The sequence below is a fragment of the Pipistrellus kuhlii genome, unplaced genomic scaffold, assembly GCF_014108245.1.
Source record: "Pipistrellus kuhlii isolate mPipKuh1 unplaced genomic scaffold, mPipKuh1.p scaffold_m20_p_1, whole genome shotgun sequence".
Lineage (NCBI taxonomy): Eukaryota > Metazoa > Chordata > Mammalia > Chiroptera > Vespertilionidae > Pipistrellus > Pipistrellus kuhlii.
In genome coordinates this window covers 59,291,659-59,309,321 of record NW_023425404.1, presented here as the reverse complement: position 1 = coordinate 59,309,321, position 17,663 = coordinate 59,291,659, and the positions used below count along the sequence as shown (strand labels likewise).

Below are 17,663 nucleotides of genomic sequence, written 5' to 3'. Positions count from 1 at the left end.
GATTGAGTCTGCAACCCGGCATGAGCCCTGACTAGGAATCGAACCTTGACCTCCTGGTTGATAGATCAATGCCCAACCACTGAGCAACACTGACCAGGCCTTAACCTATTTTTAAAAAAATATATTTTATTGATATTTTACAGAGAGGAAGGGAGAAAGATAGAGAGCTAGAAACATTGATGAGAGAGAAACATCAACCAGCTGCCTCTTGCACACCCCCTGCAACCAATGTACATGCCCTGGACCAGAATCAAATTCGGGACCTTTCAAGTCTGCAGACCGATGCTGTACCACTGAGCCAAACCGGTTTTGGCTTAACCTATTTTTTAATAGGTGCATTGCATTTTCATTATATGAATAAATTGCAATTTATGTAAAATTTATGTTAAATTAATGACCTGCTATGATATACTTGTTATTTTCATTTTTTATCTTTATAAATAAAGTTGGTTTTAATTTCCTTTTACATAATTTTTGTTCACATCTCTGACCATTTTCTTAAGATAAAATACTAAAAGCAAAAGTTTGAGATAAAAAGGTTTGCACAGTTTCATGGCTTTTGATATGAATTGCCAAATTGCCCTCCAGGAAGCTCACAGCAGTTTGTATTATCATCAAATTTATACAAGAGTGTATATTTCTTTGCCATCTCCATTACAATAATGAGAGTTAACACATTTTCAAATATTTTCCAATTTATTGGGTGAAAAATGTCATATCCCTGTTGCTTTAATTTGCATTTAATTGGTGAGGCTGAACTTAGTTTTTCCACAATAAGGACCATTTTTATTTCACATTTTAGAAATATCCCAACTATGTTCTCCTTCCATTTTTCTGTTGGGCAATTATCATTTTAAACATTAATCAACATTGCCGAAACTAGTTTGGCTCAGTGGATGGAGTGTCGGCCTGCGGACTGAGAGGTCCCAGGTTCAATTCTGGTCAAGGGCACGTACTTTGGTTGCGGGCACATCCCCAGTGGGAGGTGTGCAGGAGGCAGCTGATTGATGTATCTCTCTCTCTCATTAATATTTCTAACTCTCTATCCCTTTCAATTCCTCTCTGTAAAAGATCAATAAAATATATTTAAAAAACCATTAATCAACATGTACTTTGCATATCTCTAGACTTAGTTTTACTTACTCTTGTATTTAGTTCCATCCCCCAAGCATGTTTTTTTCATCTCTCTGATTACTTTCTGGACATAGGACTGAAAATCTTTATCTTCAAAGGTTACAGAAGGATGAGATAATCATATCATTGTTTTAAAATTCTAATTCTTATGCATTTTATTTCCCAAGTGATTTTGCATTGCTCTCCCCTAAAACTGATTTCAATCTTCCACATCCTTTGCTGATATTAAATTCTTGTTTAGAAAGCTTCGTGGTTAGATTCCTTCTAGAAATGAATGCTCTGGGAGGCGTGGCAGATGGGAAAGCTGAGTTTGACAGCAGTTACTATCCCTTCTTTCTTTTAATGTCTAGACCAGCAGCATTAACATTACCTGGGAACTTGCTAACAATGCAAATTTTTGGGCCTCACATTTAGACCCACTGAACTAGAAACCCTAGAGGTTGGATCAGCAAATTGTATTTTATTAACTCCTCTGGTGATTCTGATGTCTGTTCAAGAACCACTGGGCTAACACATTAGGGAAGAATTTATTGAGTTACAGACTTCTGAATTGAGTCTGAAGTGACTGGGCAGTGGATTGTTTAGAAGGCTAAAGGAGGAAGTGATGGCTGGCCTAGGGGAGGCAGAAGAGAAGGTAAGGAGGCAGAAGGGGAAAGAAAGGGTAGGAGTCCGCCTTTCCAGGAACCAGGATTGTGAGCTATACTCAGGAGGACAGGGCACCTACTCCCATAGTTGGGAAATAATGCTGACCATATTCTGTTGATCTCTAATAGAGAACAGTGATTTCTGGAAAGATTGGACTGAAATTTTTAAAGTGGTGGATCCTTGTTGGGGTGCAAGTAGCATACTGACAGTGAACCGGCTTTGACTTAGTGAGAGAGACATAGATGTAAAGGAAGGGAGAGAGTGCTGCCCTACATGCAGGTTGAGAAGGGTTATTTCCCACCCAAAAGATAATTGGCAGGTGCTCCTCAGTTGTCAGATGGGGGCTGTCTCCTGGTGCACTGGGTCTTTTCACTCCCCACAGCTTTGTGCTGCCAGGCACAGAAAGGATTCAAGTGCCTTGCACCCATAGGGTTCACATTCTTCCTTAGGAATGGGATGGAGGCTCAGAAAGGGGGTTTCACCTGCTCCTGTGGGGGTGAGCGGAACTCCTTGGTCTTCCTGGCAGTCAGGGCCGCAGACATGTTCAGGGCCTGCATGAGCTCATTGTAGCGGAACTTCTGATTCGCCTGGAGCTTGGAGACATAAATGTCACCAAATGCCACAATGGCCTCCACTCGGTGCTGCAGCTCACAGTCACAGAGGTAGCTGAGGAGCTCACACATCTGCAATAAAAGTGCATATATATATATATATATATATATATATATATATATATATATATACACACACACACAAATAATGCTTTATGGAGGAAGCACCTAGCATCCCCATTTTAGAGATGGTAACACTGAGACATAGGTAATTTCAGTAACCTCACCAGGGTCACACAATAGGAACAAGTTGGTCAGAATCAAGAGAGAGAGGGGAGAAAACATTTCTAAGTATGTTTTCCTCAGCTTAGTATAGAACCTACTATGTACTGCACTGTGAGCATGGCTCCTGCCTGACATCCTCTGGCTCTTGCACTGTTTTTGTTTATAAGCACTGCATTGCTGTGATTAGTTCCTTAGGATTGTTGTCACTAATCTTGTCACTATTAGACTTTACACCAGTAAGAGAAACAATAGCCATCCTTCCTGAGCACTAACTGTTCGCAGGACACTGAGCCAGGCATTTGCTATCCTTTGTCTCCTCTAATCCCTATGTCCCTGATATTTTTAGTGAAGCAGTTCTATTAACCTATCCCCACTTAATCCTTCATGGGATTAACCAACACTCTCCATTTGGGTAGCGAGGACTCTCGCCTACCTGTACACAGTCTCTGGCCTATCTGCAAAGCTCCGTTCCTGCCAGACAAACTAGGACCAAAGCTTATGCCAGTCACACATGTGATGCAACTACAACAGTTAATTAAAAACTGTCAGAACCAATGAAACAGGAAAACTAAGTTAAATGACTAAGGGATTTTTGTAAAAGTTAAGTGTTTTTCCCCCACCCCTAAATGCTAAAAATTGGGTGTTAGACAACTACAAAAAATGGGGCAAATCATAAAAATCTAGAAGCATTCTGCACTCAGCTTTCCAATTATCTCTAAATCTGCACGCAGTCTACTGGAACTGGCAGCTGTAGATGGTGTATGACAGGTGTCATCCATGCACAAAAGAGGGCTCTAAGTGCTAGCCAGAGACTCACATTAAAGGAAAAGTCTCTCAGCCTTATATGAGACTAGCACAGTTATACATTTTAATGTAGCATTCAAGGTTTATATGTAAAATTTGTTGTGCTTCTTCTCCATATTTAATACCTTGATTAACTGACCCCCTACCAATTTTATCATATTGGATAAGAGAGCTCCAATGATGGATTATTTGATGGTAGTACATTTTATGATAAAACACATTTCATACTGTATTTTATAAAAATGCATTTTAAATATGCTTTACTATATTATCATCCACATTTTACAAATAAGAAAGCTAAGACTCTGATGGGCTACTGACTTGGTAAGTTTACATAGGTGGTTAAGGATGGAGGGTGGAGCAGGAGCTGAAATTTAGGGATGCCCGAGCAGGGCTCACTCATGAGGCAGACTGTTTTACTCTCCTCGTTTCCATTGATCTTTCCTCAATTCCTAGAAGACAAATGTTATTGTCATCAGTTATTTACTGATGCTAGCTTACATCTGGCAAGACTATGTTTTAGGAAATGTTGAGGTTTCCTAGGCGATGCTAAGGGGACGCTGCTACATTACCCTGCCTCTCTTCCTTGGCTGTATGGCAGTTCCTAGTACCTGTGAGTGTAACAGGTCCACATTCCTTTGGTGATCAGAGCATGGATACAAATGAGAGCTGGTGGTGAGTGTGGCCCCCTAAGTGTCAATTCCTTGGATTTACTCCACAGCCAAAGGCTCCTTCCTCTCTAGATAGGATCTCACAAATACACCCGTTAGCCTCAAAGGGCAAGAGATAAGACCAGGGCAAATCCATCACTAGTGCCAGAAAAACAGTTCTGAGGCAAGTGCCTTATTGACAAGAGCTGGTGTTTTCACCTTGGCATGGGGAGACATATTCCATGTCAGAAATGAGCATGACTGGTGGGCACTTTGAGCATCTCTGTTACCCTCCAGGTTTAGGCCAGTATCCACAGTCCCAGCCTCAGCATCGCTAGGCTCCACTGTCTCGCTCCCCAGCCCTTTCCAAGGGCAGGATCTTTGATGCCCCGAGTTACCTGCAGCTTGACGGACTCTGGTAATCGGGTCTGTAACAAGCCTTTCACTGGAGCCTCCTTGCTGGCCTTTTCCCCAGCCTCCACTGCCTTCTCCTCCACCTGAGTCATTTCCTCCTTCTCTGCTCCCTCCTCTGTCTCCCCGCTGTGCTCCCCAAACACAGACGGGTCGATCAGGAGGAGAATCTGCCGAACATCATCATCGTCAAACACCCCCATGACCAGCAGGGTTCCAATGAGCTTTAGCACAGGCACAAACTGGAACTCCACAGAACCCCCAACGGGGTCTCGGATGTGAGCCCCACTGCCCTGCACGGCCTCTGTCAGCATGCTCAGCGCCTTTGTCTTCAGAATGTCCAAGGGAATCTCGGGGCTCTGCTTCTGGTGCTCCTCACTGGTCATGACAACGCAAGGAGTGGAGAACTTGAAGCCTGGCTTCAGGCACGTTCTCAGGCCCACCCCAGGCAGCCCGTGCCTCTTTGACTTGTCTGGGTACAGACGGATTTTTCTGGTGGTGCTGGTAATGGGGATGATGTACTCGTTCTTCATCATCAGCTTCCTCTCCTTCGAGTTGGCCAGATGGATGCTAATGAGCAGGTCATAGAAACCAGACCGCAGGAGGCCAGGGAGGTACTTGTTATCAATGGCGTAGAAGAGTTGGGAGAGGTCCACGTGGCTACATAGGGCATAGGCTACGCGGCTATTTCCCAGGGCACACACGGCACTGTAGAGTCGCAGCGTGTGGTAATGGAACTGCATCAGGTCCTCCTGCTCACAGAGCTCCAGGATGTCCACACACCTGAGAATGAGACAATCAATCACTCCACTGCGTGGTGGTGGTGCTGGTGCTGCTGGTGGTGGTGGTGGTGGTGGTGGTGGTGGTGGTGGTGTGTGTGTGTGTGTGTGTGTGTGTGAATTTAGCAGAATTCTTGTTCTCTGAATCCCCAGGGATTTTACCCAACCCAATAAAGGCAGAGGGCATAGAAGGATGAAGGCATCTGTTACACTTTCTCTTCCTGATTATCATTCCTCTCCAAGTTCTGGTCCACATCTCATTTCTGATAATTTACCATATCTAACTAAGAGGGTTTCCAAAGTCTATAGGCCTTAACAAGACTAGCTTACCAAATATTAATCTTCCTTTATTAGGGAACCCCTCCAAATCTGAACACTGAGAAACATTCAGGTATAAGACAAAGGTGACTTGGTCCTCTTAGTTGTAAGCTCAAGGGGATCTTCTGTTTCCTGATGGAAGAGGCCTCAGAAGATGTAGCTGAAGCCCTCCGTCAAACTACTATCTACCTCATCGTTATAATCTCCAATCTGCCATCATCATGGGGCTTTCCTTCCCCTGAAAACAAACACACCGCATTCTTGTCCACAGAGAAAAAGTTTCTAACTAGAGATGAGCTGGCATAATCAATTCACTTTCTCCCTCCTGATTTTAGAGGTGTGTTTGTCTGTGTCATATTCCCTCATTTATGGGAGGTCTGAATCTGCGGACCCTTGGCATTGGCTCCCATGGGTGGACTTCTGATCTTTTCTGCTCCTTCCCTACATTAGCCTGTCTGGATGCTGTCCATGACCCAACAGAATACCCAATTGGGATCTGGGCAAGTGTCAAAAAACTTCACCCTCTATTTTTTTTTTTTTTTTTTTTTTTTTTTTTTTTTTTTTTTTTTTTTATAGTCCAAGAGGACAAGGAGTCATAATATCCACAAAATAGAATTTATTTATTCTTACTATGTACAGAACTATACTATATTCTTACCTACACAATCTCATTTTTTTTTCTCCCAGCCATCCTTCGGGCATACATTGATCTCACTGTGTCCATGAGGAGATGAGGCCCAGAGTGCATAAGTAATTTACCCAAGGCCACACAACCAGAAAGTGAGAGAGCTGAGATTGAACCCAAGCTATCATCCAAGAGTGCCCCTTAATGAGGGGAGACCAGCAGCCTGATTCTTCATCTCTGAGCAAGTTAGGCACACCTCCTTCTCCTTCTGGCCACTAATAAACATATATTTTATAGTCACACTAAGATTTTTAATTAAGTGCATGGACACGTCCCTGAGTACAGGCACTCAGAGCTGCAGTGAAGGCCTTGCAGTAGGCATATCATAGCGAATACTCTGCTGTTTCTGAGTGAATAACTAAAGCTGAGAAAGGAAAGTAGAGAAACTGAGGCTTTGAGGAAACCAATAGTCATCTTGGGGCTGACTGAGCAGGGCCCTTGGCCAATGAGGATGCTCCTTCTCCCCACTGGGCTTGCTAGGCTCTGCCTCCTCACCCCCTAAGCTGGCCCCTCCACCTGGGCACCACCACTACCTGTTCTCCTCAGGGATGTAGAGCGCCATCATCTGCAGGGGCTCCAGGCACTGCACCACCCAGCCATGGCGCTCGCTCACCCGCTCTGTCTCCACCTTCAGGAAGCTGCTGGGCATGCGGCTCCAGAGCACGGGCTGGATGGTCTGCACGTCCAGCCGTGGGGGACACTGTGGGACTGGATTCTTCTCTTCGCTCTTAAATATGGCTGCTGACAGGGGCAATGCGGTCTGGGCCAGGCAGGAAGACATGTGGAGGAGGGAAGAACACATGTGCAATACAGAGATTCTCAGACGCTGGCCCATGTTAACCAACAGGGTTAGTATAAATTAAAGAGAAACAAATATATCCAGGGACCCCTAAGGCCTTTCCCAACATTAAGTAAGACCTCACCTAATGAGTTATATTGTATAAGCATTAATTCTTCTAGCATCCAATAGAAGTGAGAGAAGGAGAACGTGAGAAGGGCACATGAGAAGTGACAGAGTCCCTCTTGTTCTGAGGCCTAATGGTCAACGTGCCTTCCCCTTCATAACCATTCTATGAGGGGACAGATAGATACCTTCAGCTTCCCAAGTTCAAACTGAAACAAAGAAGTGCTTGTGGGCTGCAGGAAGACTGCTGGGAACACTTTGGTATTGGGCTCCACCTGGAAATCAGAACAAATGGAGAGGTTTGTCCAGAATGATAAAATCACTGATGGCGAAGTCGCTGGATTTTTTTTTTTGTTGTTTTATTTTTTAAATATTTATTTATTTATTTATTATTGTTATAATTGTCCTATTTTATTTATTTTTATTTTTTATTTTTATAATATATTTTTTAATTAAATTATTATTTTTGTACATATACCAATGGCCCCATCTCCCATACATACCCTCCCTCCCCAGAGTTTTGTGTCCATTGGTTGTACTTATATGCATGTATACAAGTCCTTCGGTTGATCTCTTATCTCCCCCAGATATCCCCAACCTCCCCGCTGTAATTTGACAGTCTGCTTGTTCGCTGGATGTTTTAATCAGCGCCCCACTCTAACTTTGGCTAGAAGAGGAGAGAGAGAGGTCATGGACTGGTAGGTCTACACTGCTCAGAAATTCGTTGAGAGCTGGTGCCTGCTGGTAATTATTGTCTCTGCTTCCCACCTTAAATACCCAGAGGAGGGGGTTCTTGGGAAGGTAATTTCTGAAGGCAAATGGACATTGGTCAGACAAGCCCAGGAGGGCTAGCAGGGTTTCTCAACCTTGGGATGATTGACATTTTGGGCCTGGAAAGTCTTCATTGTTGGGGCTGTCCTGTGCATTGTGGGATCTTTTGGTACCCCTGACCTCTGCCTACTAGATGTCAGTAGTGCTCCTCACCCTACCATAGTTGGCATAACCAAAAATGTCTTCCAAGAATGCCAAATGTCTCTTGGTGAGAAAATCAGCCTCACTTAAACACTGCTGCTTTGCAGGCAGGGCTGTGAGGCACTTCCCTGGAATAGAGGGCTGCCTCCACCATCTGCCTCCTCTCTCAAAGTCTCTCTTTCCCTTGGTTCCTCTGGATTTCTCTCCATCCCCTTCTCTCCCAGGTTGTAGTTCTTACATAAATGATGTGGATTCACTGACTACCTAGCTGCCACTTAGTTGAGGCATGTGGATTTATTTATGACATTGGGGCTATACTTATCATTTGCAAACTTTGATGCATGGCTTTTGATCAGACAGTGGAGGAGAAAATGGGACTCTTATTCCACTCGCTGAAGTCCTTTGCCTTTAAGAGAATTCATACATTAGGAGATTCTTGCAACTTTTCTAACCAACCAAATTATGGGATGGTGGGTACTATGGACATACCCTGAGGTGCCCCCTCTGTCACAGAGCTCCTAGTGAGTCACACTCATGTACAATCCCCTGTGTTAGAACCTGTGTGCTCTTTCTGGCAAAAGAGAAAGGACTGTCATTATATATTTGACTCCATCTCAGCAGACTGGACAGAAAGAAGGAAACTGCCGTGTTGTGAGAAGGCCATGTGACAAGGAATTCCAGGGGATCTCAGGGCATTGAGAGTGGCTGGCCCTGGCTGCAGCCAGCAAAGAATGGAGCCTCCATTCACAAATGCAAGAAACTGAGTCCTGTGAACAACCACAGGAGCTTGGGGAAGACGTGAGCTCCAGACAAGGACACAGCCTCGCTGACACCTTGATGGCCACCTTGTGAGACTGTGAGCAAGGACCTCGCTAAGTTATGCCCAAGTTCTCACCCATGAACCCATGAGACCATATATATGTGCTGTTTAAGTCACTGAGTTCAGGGTAACTTGTTATGCAGTCACTGGAGATGAATACAGTGAGTTGTCTTCCTGTCAGGATTGTTACAGGCTTCCTTTGCATCATGAACTGCATCAATACAATAAAATATAAAGTTCATAAAAACACATTTTCATGGCTGTGACTTAAAAGATTGCATGGCTCAGTGCTATTATTTGCACTGATGAAACAGGCCAAACTGTAAACCCTAGCCTTGTGCCCCGCACATGGTCATTCTAGCACACAACAGTGGGCTCATAGTTGAAGTGCAAATATTTGCTTTATCCCCAAATGCTTCAGGTACATCTGGGAAATAGGAAGAGATAAACAACTGTAAAAACAAATAGCAGCGACAGATGCTTTATTAAAGACATTCAACAGATAATTAGTTAGTACCCATTACACACTGGCTTTATGCCAAACACTGGGTTTACAGTGGTGAGAGATGAAACTAGGAAACCCTGATTTGATGCCGGTGTGACCTTGGCCATAGAGCAGGACTCATTTCTGGACTGGCCCTAGATTTCTCAATACCCATTAAGTGACATCCAGAACAATGCATGACCCTCAAATCATTGCAGCCCAAAGAAAACAGAGCTTAGTGACTGAGAAAACGTCACCTGCACCAGCAATAAGCCCTTGAGTCTGTGTTTCTTGTGGGGAGAAATGTAACCAGCTGAAAGTTCTCTGTGCTGACCACTATCACATCAGTAGGGGAGCTAGAGGCTGAAGATGAGGGCATGATGTTAGGTCCCTCAGGACTGGTCCCTACAAACATCACAAACCACCCAGCCGAGCACCAGCGCCTCCTCACACCTTCCTCAGAAGGGAGGTGATCTGAGAGCTTCACAACACCCTGGGGGAGGCTGCTTTCTACCCCACAGAGGACACTACCACCATGAGGAACAATGGAAATTTCTCTTCTATCACAGAAATAAGGCGACCACACAAGTGTGGGATCATGATGGATGTATACAATGATAAAACTGTTAACTGGGGGTGTGGTAAGCAGAATCCTAGCTGACTCTCATGACTCCTGCATTACTCTGTGATGGTGTATGTCACAAGGCAGGAGGGGTTTTGCAGAGATAAGGAAGGGTACCAACTAGTTAACCTAGAGATAGATTATTCTTGAGGATCTAATCTAGTACCAGGAGCCCTTCAAAACCAGTGTTTTCATTGCTGGGGTAAGAGGAAAAGTCAGAGAGATTAGAAGCTTGAGAAGAACCCCACATGCTCTGGGGCTTTGAAGATGGAAGGGAACACATGAGAAAGGAATGTGGGCACCTCTGGGAGCAGAGAGTGACCCTGAGTGAAGGCCAGCAAGGACACAGGAACCTCAGAAGCCTGGCCTACAATCACAACTGAACACTGCCAACAATGCGAATGCAAGTTCTTCCAGAACTTCCAGATAGAGCCGGCTCAGCCAGCTGACACCTGATTTTGGCCTTGTGAGATCTGGAGCAGAGATCCCAGTCAAACCTACAGAACTGCAAGATAATACACGTGTGCTGTCAAAAGCTGCTAATTTGGGGGTAACTGATTAGGCAACACTTAAAGAATACAGTGGCTTTCCAGCGGAGTTGGGAAGTTTGACAACAAAGGTTTAGCCAGCACTCGCTAGGTGCCAGGGGCTGTGTTAATGTGCAGGAGACCTGGCCATGAACATGAGAGCAGGCCTCTTCGCTTGAGGAATTCCCATTCTGGATGGTTAGCTCACATTTTAGTGGAATGGATGACGAGCCCAGATTCGGGTCTGCGGTGGAGCACCGCTGACAGTTTCCCTTTGTGTTTGAGGTAGCTTTGTCCCTGGCTGATCTACACTGTCCTTGCAATAATAGCCATTCTATTTCTAATCCTGTATACAGATCCGGGCATGGGAACTGGCCTGAATGCAAAGCTACCTCCTCGCGTGACTCTGGCTCAGTTCTCAGAGCAGGGTGGCTGGGGTGTCAGCCACCAAGGAGCAGTATCTCTTAAACATACATTTTATTTCCCATCTCACCCGTGATTACATTAAGTGGGGCAGACAGGTTTTCAAATTGCCGAGCAGTCTTTAACGGGGGAGCTCTAAACACTTTGTTTGAGAGAACCCTTCTCTTGTTATTGTGGTTACTGGTCCTTTCCCAATAAAGAGACAGTGTATAAATATCACTGTCCTGCTCCTTCGAGGTAATTGAAAAATGAAAATGGCTACATCTGCAGAATAACAATTATCTCGCTGCCAGGAGACCAGATGCACAGCCACACATGCCAGCATCTCGCCTGTTATGAGAAGGGGCTGGCTGTGTGTGAGCCTCCTCAGATCCTCTCCCCCACACAGAGCCTGGCTTTCTCCCCATTCACAGCAACATTCCTTAGGACAATAGGCAGGCCTAGGACCCAGAGCCAGAAATCAGGGTTTATACATGCAAAGTGTATAAAGAGGCAGGTGTTTGGGGGCTGGGGATAGATATCGACACACAGTCAGAGAAGACAAGTGGCCAGCCCACTATCACCCAGGAACTACCATGAAAGAGGAGGTTTAAAACAGCCACAGTCCTGCCTGCTCTTTGTTACAACATCTCAACATCATGGGAAGTCTAGTCACCGCTGCTTCGAACGCGATGGGTAGTGATTTATTTAGGGACCTTCGACGCCCAACCAGCCTTAAAAGTTATTAGATGCTTTAGAGCTCTCTGCAGCTCAGGGAGGACCCTGCAGTCAAACTCATTTCAAATTTAATGGGAAAAAGCTAATGGATTCTGAAGACAGACTAATGTATATAAGCAGTTTCTCAGGGGACTTGGGGGAGGGTGCAATCATGAGAAAACACTAGAAGAATAACAGCCTGGTTCCCAAAGGCCTTTTTCCAGGAACAGCTGGTTGGGCCCCAGGGCTGGCCTGTGCTGCCTGCGTGGTGGTGAGGATCCCACTTCTTCCGGGAACCCAGGCAGGTACAGTCTCACCCACTGCAGCAGGCTGTCCCAGAACCCTCGAAAGGGATGGGCCCATCTGCTCCTAGCCGTCAAACATCTCAGATTTGGGGAAGCCGCTTTCTCACTCCTCTCTAGATGTCCTCTCCCCAAGCTGGAACCAGAAAAAGGGCTTTATCCATTTACACAGCAGTGGGATGCTTTCATCAGCTGTACTTAGCTAAGCTTCCTTAAACAGGGCATGTCTTTGTCCTGGGCCAGCAATGTCCTCACTTCTTATCCATGACCCTTCCTTTCTAAATGGTGTTCTCAACCACTAACCACAAAGGTCCCATGCCAGTCTATCAGTCTGTCCATTGTTGCTGTAACATATCTTATGCTTCCCTATATGCATAATGCTTCTTGTGCCATTCTTTCAACCTAGTATATTGTATATTCTTCTCTCTTCAATAGGAAGTTTTTTTTTTTTCCTTCAAAATTAAGGTTCCTCCACGCTAAACACTCCTGACCACTACTGATGGAGGCCGGCTCTTCCTTCTCTGAAGTCGAATGACACTGTCCACACATACATGAGACTCCCCATTCCATCCTCAGAATGTTGAGAAGGTTTAATACAAATTTAACTCCTTATCTTAGCCTTTCTGGCATGTGCTGTGTTGAGCTCTAGGCTTACAGAATATTACTGTTACAGTAAAAAAAATAAAAAAGCTATTCTTGGTCAAATAGTATGAGAAATGCTTGGTTAGAAAAGCGTTTCTCAGACTATTTTTAAAGTATTTCTCAAAGTCAGTGTTCATTGAAAACTTCAAATGGGGGATATAATACGTGGCATTCTCCAGCTTACCTGGCCTCAGGGATGAAAATCCTGCTTAAAGGAAACCAGGTTTCTTGTGCTTTTTCTTTTTTTCCCATTATCTCATAATTTTATTTTGTCCATATTTTAATTTTATTATAAATTAGTTTCAGGTGTACAGCAATAGTGGATGTCAATTATATACTTTACAAACTGGTCCCCTGGATATTTCTAGTATCCACCTGACCCCATATATACCAGTAGTTATTACAGTATTATTGACTACAGGCTTCTTGTGCTAATGACAGCTAAACCTACATGTGTACAACTGGTGGTATTCCTGAGGAGTTCTGTCAGAGTTCACAGTAAGGTAATAGGGAAGCACATAATTTACACACATGCATAAATAATTATAAGGACCTGTAAGGAATCCATAGGGAATGAGAGGAACCTCTGCCAAGTGAATGCTGCCTGGCAAATTAATCCATTTTATGGGTCTATATTTGATCACAGAAGTTTCTTTTTTTTTTAATTTTAACTTTTGAAAGTATCATAGATGTTCCCCTTCCCCCCTCATTGATCCTCTCCTCCTTGCTCCCGCCCCTACCCCAAGCCTTCACCACACTATTGTCTATGTCCATGGGATATGCATATATGCATACAAATTCTTTGGTTAATCTCTTCCTGCCGGGCCAACCCTCCCTCTGTCTGTCAGTTGCATGCTTCCATGTCTCTGGATCTATTTTGTTCCTAGGTTTATTTTTTCATTAGATTCCAGAAGTTTCTTAAAGCAAGGAGTATCTGTGTTCACCTCTGAAACTCTGCATCTTGTATTGCCCAGGTAACATAAAAATTGCACAAGAAATGTTTATGAAATAAATGTAAAACCTTTAGAGACCATCACCAATGAAAAACCTTATCTTCTAGAAAGATGAACAGCATATCTGATCAGTCAATAAATATGATATATCTCCCTACCCCTATTTTCCCCCTCTCTGGACAAAATGAAGCAACTCTGCTTTTTTTTTGTTTTCTCATCGCCTGCTGAGATGGGATGCTGAATATGGCAAGTGAGGAGCAGAGACCTAAGACAGGAACACTGCTGTCTTGGCTCCAGAAGCCACTCCTACCTGGTAACAGGTGCCAAGTTCTCTCCCATTGGCGGAGAAGGACAACATGCCCATTGCCAGATCCACGAGGCAGCCAATCTCCAGGTCCACGTTGCTACGACTTGACCGTTGGGAAGTGGCCACAATGTCCCCACCCCAGACCATGTAGCAGTTGCTGCGCTTCACACTAGGAGCCAAAAAGATGAAAGAAAGGCACAGAGTGGGGACTGGGGCCATTTGCAATCAGGACTCAGGGATAAATTGCTCCAGACCTTCTAGTTTGCCCCCATGTAACTCTTTCTTAAACTAATTCATCTAGCTTCAACCCAGTTTCCTCAGGCACAAACCTCTCAGTTTAGGGATGTGGCAGTCAATCAGGCCACTTTGGTCCAGAGAGCATAATATTTGGGAACTGTTTCCTGGTTCAAAATCACTCCGGCTTTCTGAACCAGAGAATGGGATGTTTGTATTCTCCCCTTAGAGATGGGAAAAGGAGGCATAAGGAGGATACCCTCCACAGGCAGATTTATACACTGTATAGGCATTTGGCATGTGAGGCCAGAACAAAACTCTGTGTTCAGAGTCGTAACCTAGTGTCAGGGCACTTGGACACTCAGGGCTGCACTTTTTAGGATGGCAGGCCTGGGCCTGGGGAGACTTGTGGAGTAGGTCACACTGGTCTCTGATGCTCTCACAGCTCCCTAGAGTTCTACCCCACACTCTTCCCTAACTACCAGCTGGGAAAGAATACCTTTCTCCGCTAGCTGTCCACCACCCTGCAGTATGTAATCTTTATGGTTGGCACCATTATGTAGATTTAAAAGCCAACTATAATAACGAAAGCACCATCAAGCCTCCAAAGCCTGGTTCCTTAATTGTAAGATTTCAAATCCCAGGTTGGTTTAGAGAAGTGGCACAGGGGTAAAGGTGATTCCTGAGCCTTTTGCAATGGCTGTGGGCACTGGACAGCTGACTGGGTCTCCTCCTACACTCAGTCCTGAGCGTAGCTGGTCACTTGAAGTAACACAAAGAGATTTTTCTCAGGTAAAACGAGAGAGTGAGTATGTACCTGATGGAAGGGAAGTCCTTTTAAACATACTATGGTCAATCTAATTTGATCTTGGAAAGTCAAGGTTTGGTTAGAGTTCTTCAAGATTCTTTCCAGCTGTAGAATTCTATTATTCCCTGCCTGTGCCCCCCCCCCCCCCCCCAAATCCCATCCCCTATTGGAAATCCCTTTGTAAGTCACTTCATGGCCACTTCCCAATGATCAAGTCTTCCCTCCTCTCTTCTAGGGCCCCTACTGGGCTGTTCCTCCATGTGAATGCCCCCAGGCAGGGCCAGTGCAAAGTGCTCCTTCAATGCATTGCAGCCGTTGCTAGATTTCCATAAAGGTTAAACCACAGCCATGTTACTACTGCTTCTTAGTGATTAGGGACTGAGTACATTCGTCACTACTATAGAATTCAATTAATAATGTATTGAAGCGGGGAGAGGGTGGAGTGTCATGCTTTGATCATATTTTAAAGGGCCCCAAATTGAAATACCAAAAAACATCTGAAGATCAACACTGCATTTCTTGTTATATGAGACAAAGAAGAATTACTGAGTACCGATGATATACAGGGTCTTATTCCAGGTGCTAACGTGTCAGTTAGTTTTCACAATAAAAACTGTCACTGAGGCTCTCAGATAAATCATGGCCAGCAAGGCGGAGCCAGCAAACTAGAGAAATAAACCCACCTGGGATGGGCACATCTGCCTTTTGATTTTCTGGTTGAAAAGGAAAGCCTGGGCTGTCAACAACTTTCACATACTTTCCTCATCAACCTGAACCAGGTGTTGCTTATAGCATCTACTCTGGGTCTTATTATATGAAAGATGTTCAGTAATCTTATATAATAAGAGAGAAATATGCTAATTATCCATTATGCCATGAAGTGTAACAACTGATTGCGTAACAACCAGATCATGGGTCTACAGGAGGGTGGGGCAGCAAACTACAAGCAGGTGGTGGAGAGCTACAGGAGGGTGCAGGGCAGCAACCTATGAGGGGGGTGCAGAGGGAGCTACAAGAGGGTGGGCCAGTGGGCAGAGAACTACAAGAGGGTGGTAGAGACCTACTGGTGCATGGATTTGTGCGCAGGGCTACTAGTAGTAATAGAAGTATTGTAGTTAATGTCTTCTAGGCATGTTTTAGTGTGGCACTCTTCTAGGCATGTTTCTATGTATTATCTCTCTCAATCCTCACAATACTCTTTAGCAGCAATTTTTAACCCTTTTCACCTCATGATAGTACATAAACTAATTATTAAAATTCTGTGGCACACTGAAAAATATATCATATTTTTTGCCCATCTGACAAAAAAATAGGTATAATTTTGATTCATTTACAGCAGATGGCCATTGTTCTGTCATTTTTTTTTTTAAATTTGACAATCTAAGGGAAAAGAGGCTAGTGTTTCAGACTAAACAGTAAGGTATTGCATGTTTTAAAAATCCTTGCAGCACACCAATGTGCTGTGGCACACTGGCTGAAAATCGCTGCTCTATAAGACTGGAACTGTTCTCACTTTACAGGCAAGGAAATTGAGCCCAGGGAAGTGTGTGACTGGCCCCAAGTCACAGTTCTAGTTGGTACTGGAACCCAGTTTAAAATACAGGCAGTTTGCTTTCAGAGTCTGTGCTCTTAACCACCTGCCCACAACGGTCCTCCTGACATAGCACTTGAGCCTGACCACTCATCTTTGATGAGCGAGTAGCATCTAACAAGCACTGACTGCAGAAACATTCCTGACTTTGTAGGGCTAAAGGGCAGCTTAAAAAACAACTTTGTGTATCTTTACATGTCTGTCTGGGGAAAGACTCCCCACTCTCAGGCGGAAACAAGAAACAAGACATGGTCTCCTAGGTCTCCTCAGGCCACAGCTAGCCAAGGCTGCTCTCTCTGGGGGTGATGTCAGTGGACTGGTGGGAGGGTGTGGGTGTGCCTAAAATATGTTTTCCCTAAAGACCCTAATTTTTACTCAGTGGTTATTAGTCATGAATTTGCAGTATCTCTTTGATGTTCTTCCTGCCTTCAGCCACGACACACTTTTGGGATGAGGAGTCCTGACTTGATTGGTTGCTGTGTGATGTGGTGCCTCATTTTCTTCTGAAGCAACTTCTCTCAGGCACCCAGGGATGTTTCTCTGTGTTGTTCTGTTGTAGAAATTGGGCTTTCCCAGAAACCAGGGAGGAGTCTGAAATGGAGCTCAGACCTCCCAATTGTGCACCTGTATCACCCACCCGTGGGTCATGTTTTATAGATATGATGAAATGATCCACGATTTTCACTAATAACATGTAGTACTCACCCCCACCTGTTTAGTTAAGGATTTTAAGCCTGTGCTTAATTTCCCCTTCCTAATAGATGCTGAATGTTTCCTTTTGGGTTGTGGGGGGTAAGGGGAAAACGGCTGCTTGGGGAGGGGGTGAGGAGCCCCCTTACCTTTCGTGGACCCGGCCTCTTTCATCCCCCAGAGTAACAGTCACCGTACAGTTTTTACTCAGGTCAAACTTTTCACTGTAGAAGTGATAGTCCGGAGTCACCCATCCAACCCAGACGCAGGAGGGGTCTTGTCCAGCAAAGATGCGGATTGCATAGTAGCATTGCTAGAGAGAGACCGCAGATGAGTGAGTGACCCTCAGGAATGTGGTGCTCAGAAAATAGGAATAGTGCTGCAGCCTATTGGTTCCTTTTCTTAAAAAGCATACTGGGGTCTTGA

At 44.6% G+C, this 17,663-nt stretch overlaps 1 protein-coding gene across 1 annotated transcript in view; it reads right to left on the bottom strand.

Annotated features, from left to right (window-relative positions):
• RYR3 (ryanodine receptor 3) overlaps window positions 1-17,663 on the bottom strand; it is a 350,151-nt gene that overhangs the window by 168,929 nt on the left and 163,559 nt on the right. Inside the window, 6 exon segments of the mRNA XM_045583784.1 lie at window positions 2,262-2,462; window positions 4,468-5,263; window positions 6,796-7,022; window positions 7,355-7,441; window positions 13,918-14,083; window positions 17,387-17,550. Coding sequence (XP_045439740.1) covers window positions 2,262-2,462; window positions 4,468-5,263; window positions 6,796-7,022; window positions 7,355-7,441; window positions 13,918-14,083; window positions 17,387-17,550 — 1,641 coding nt within the window.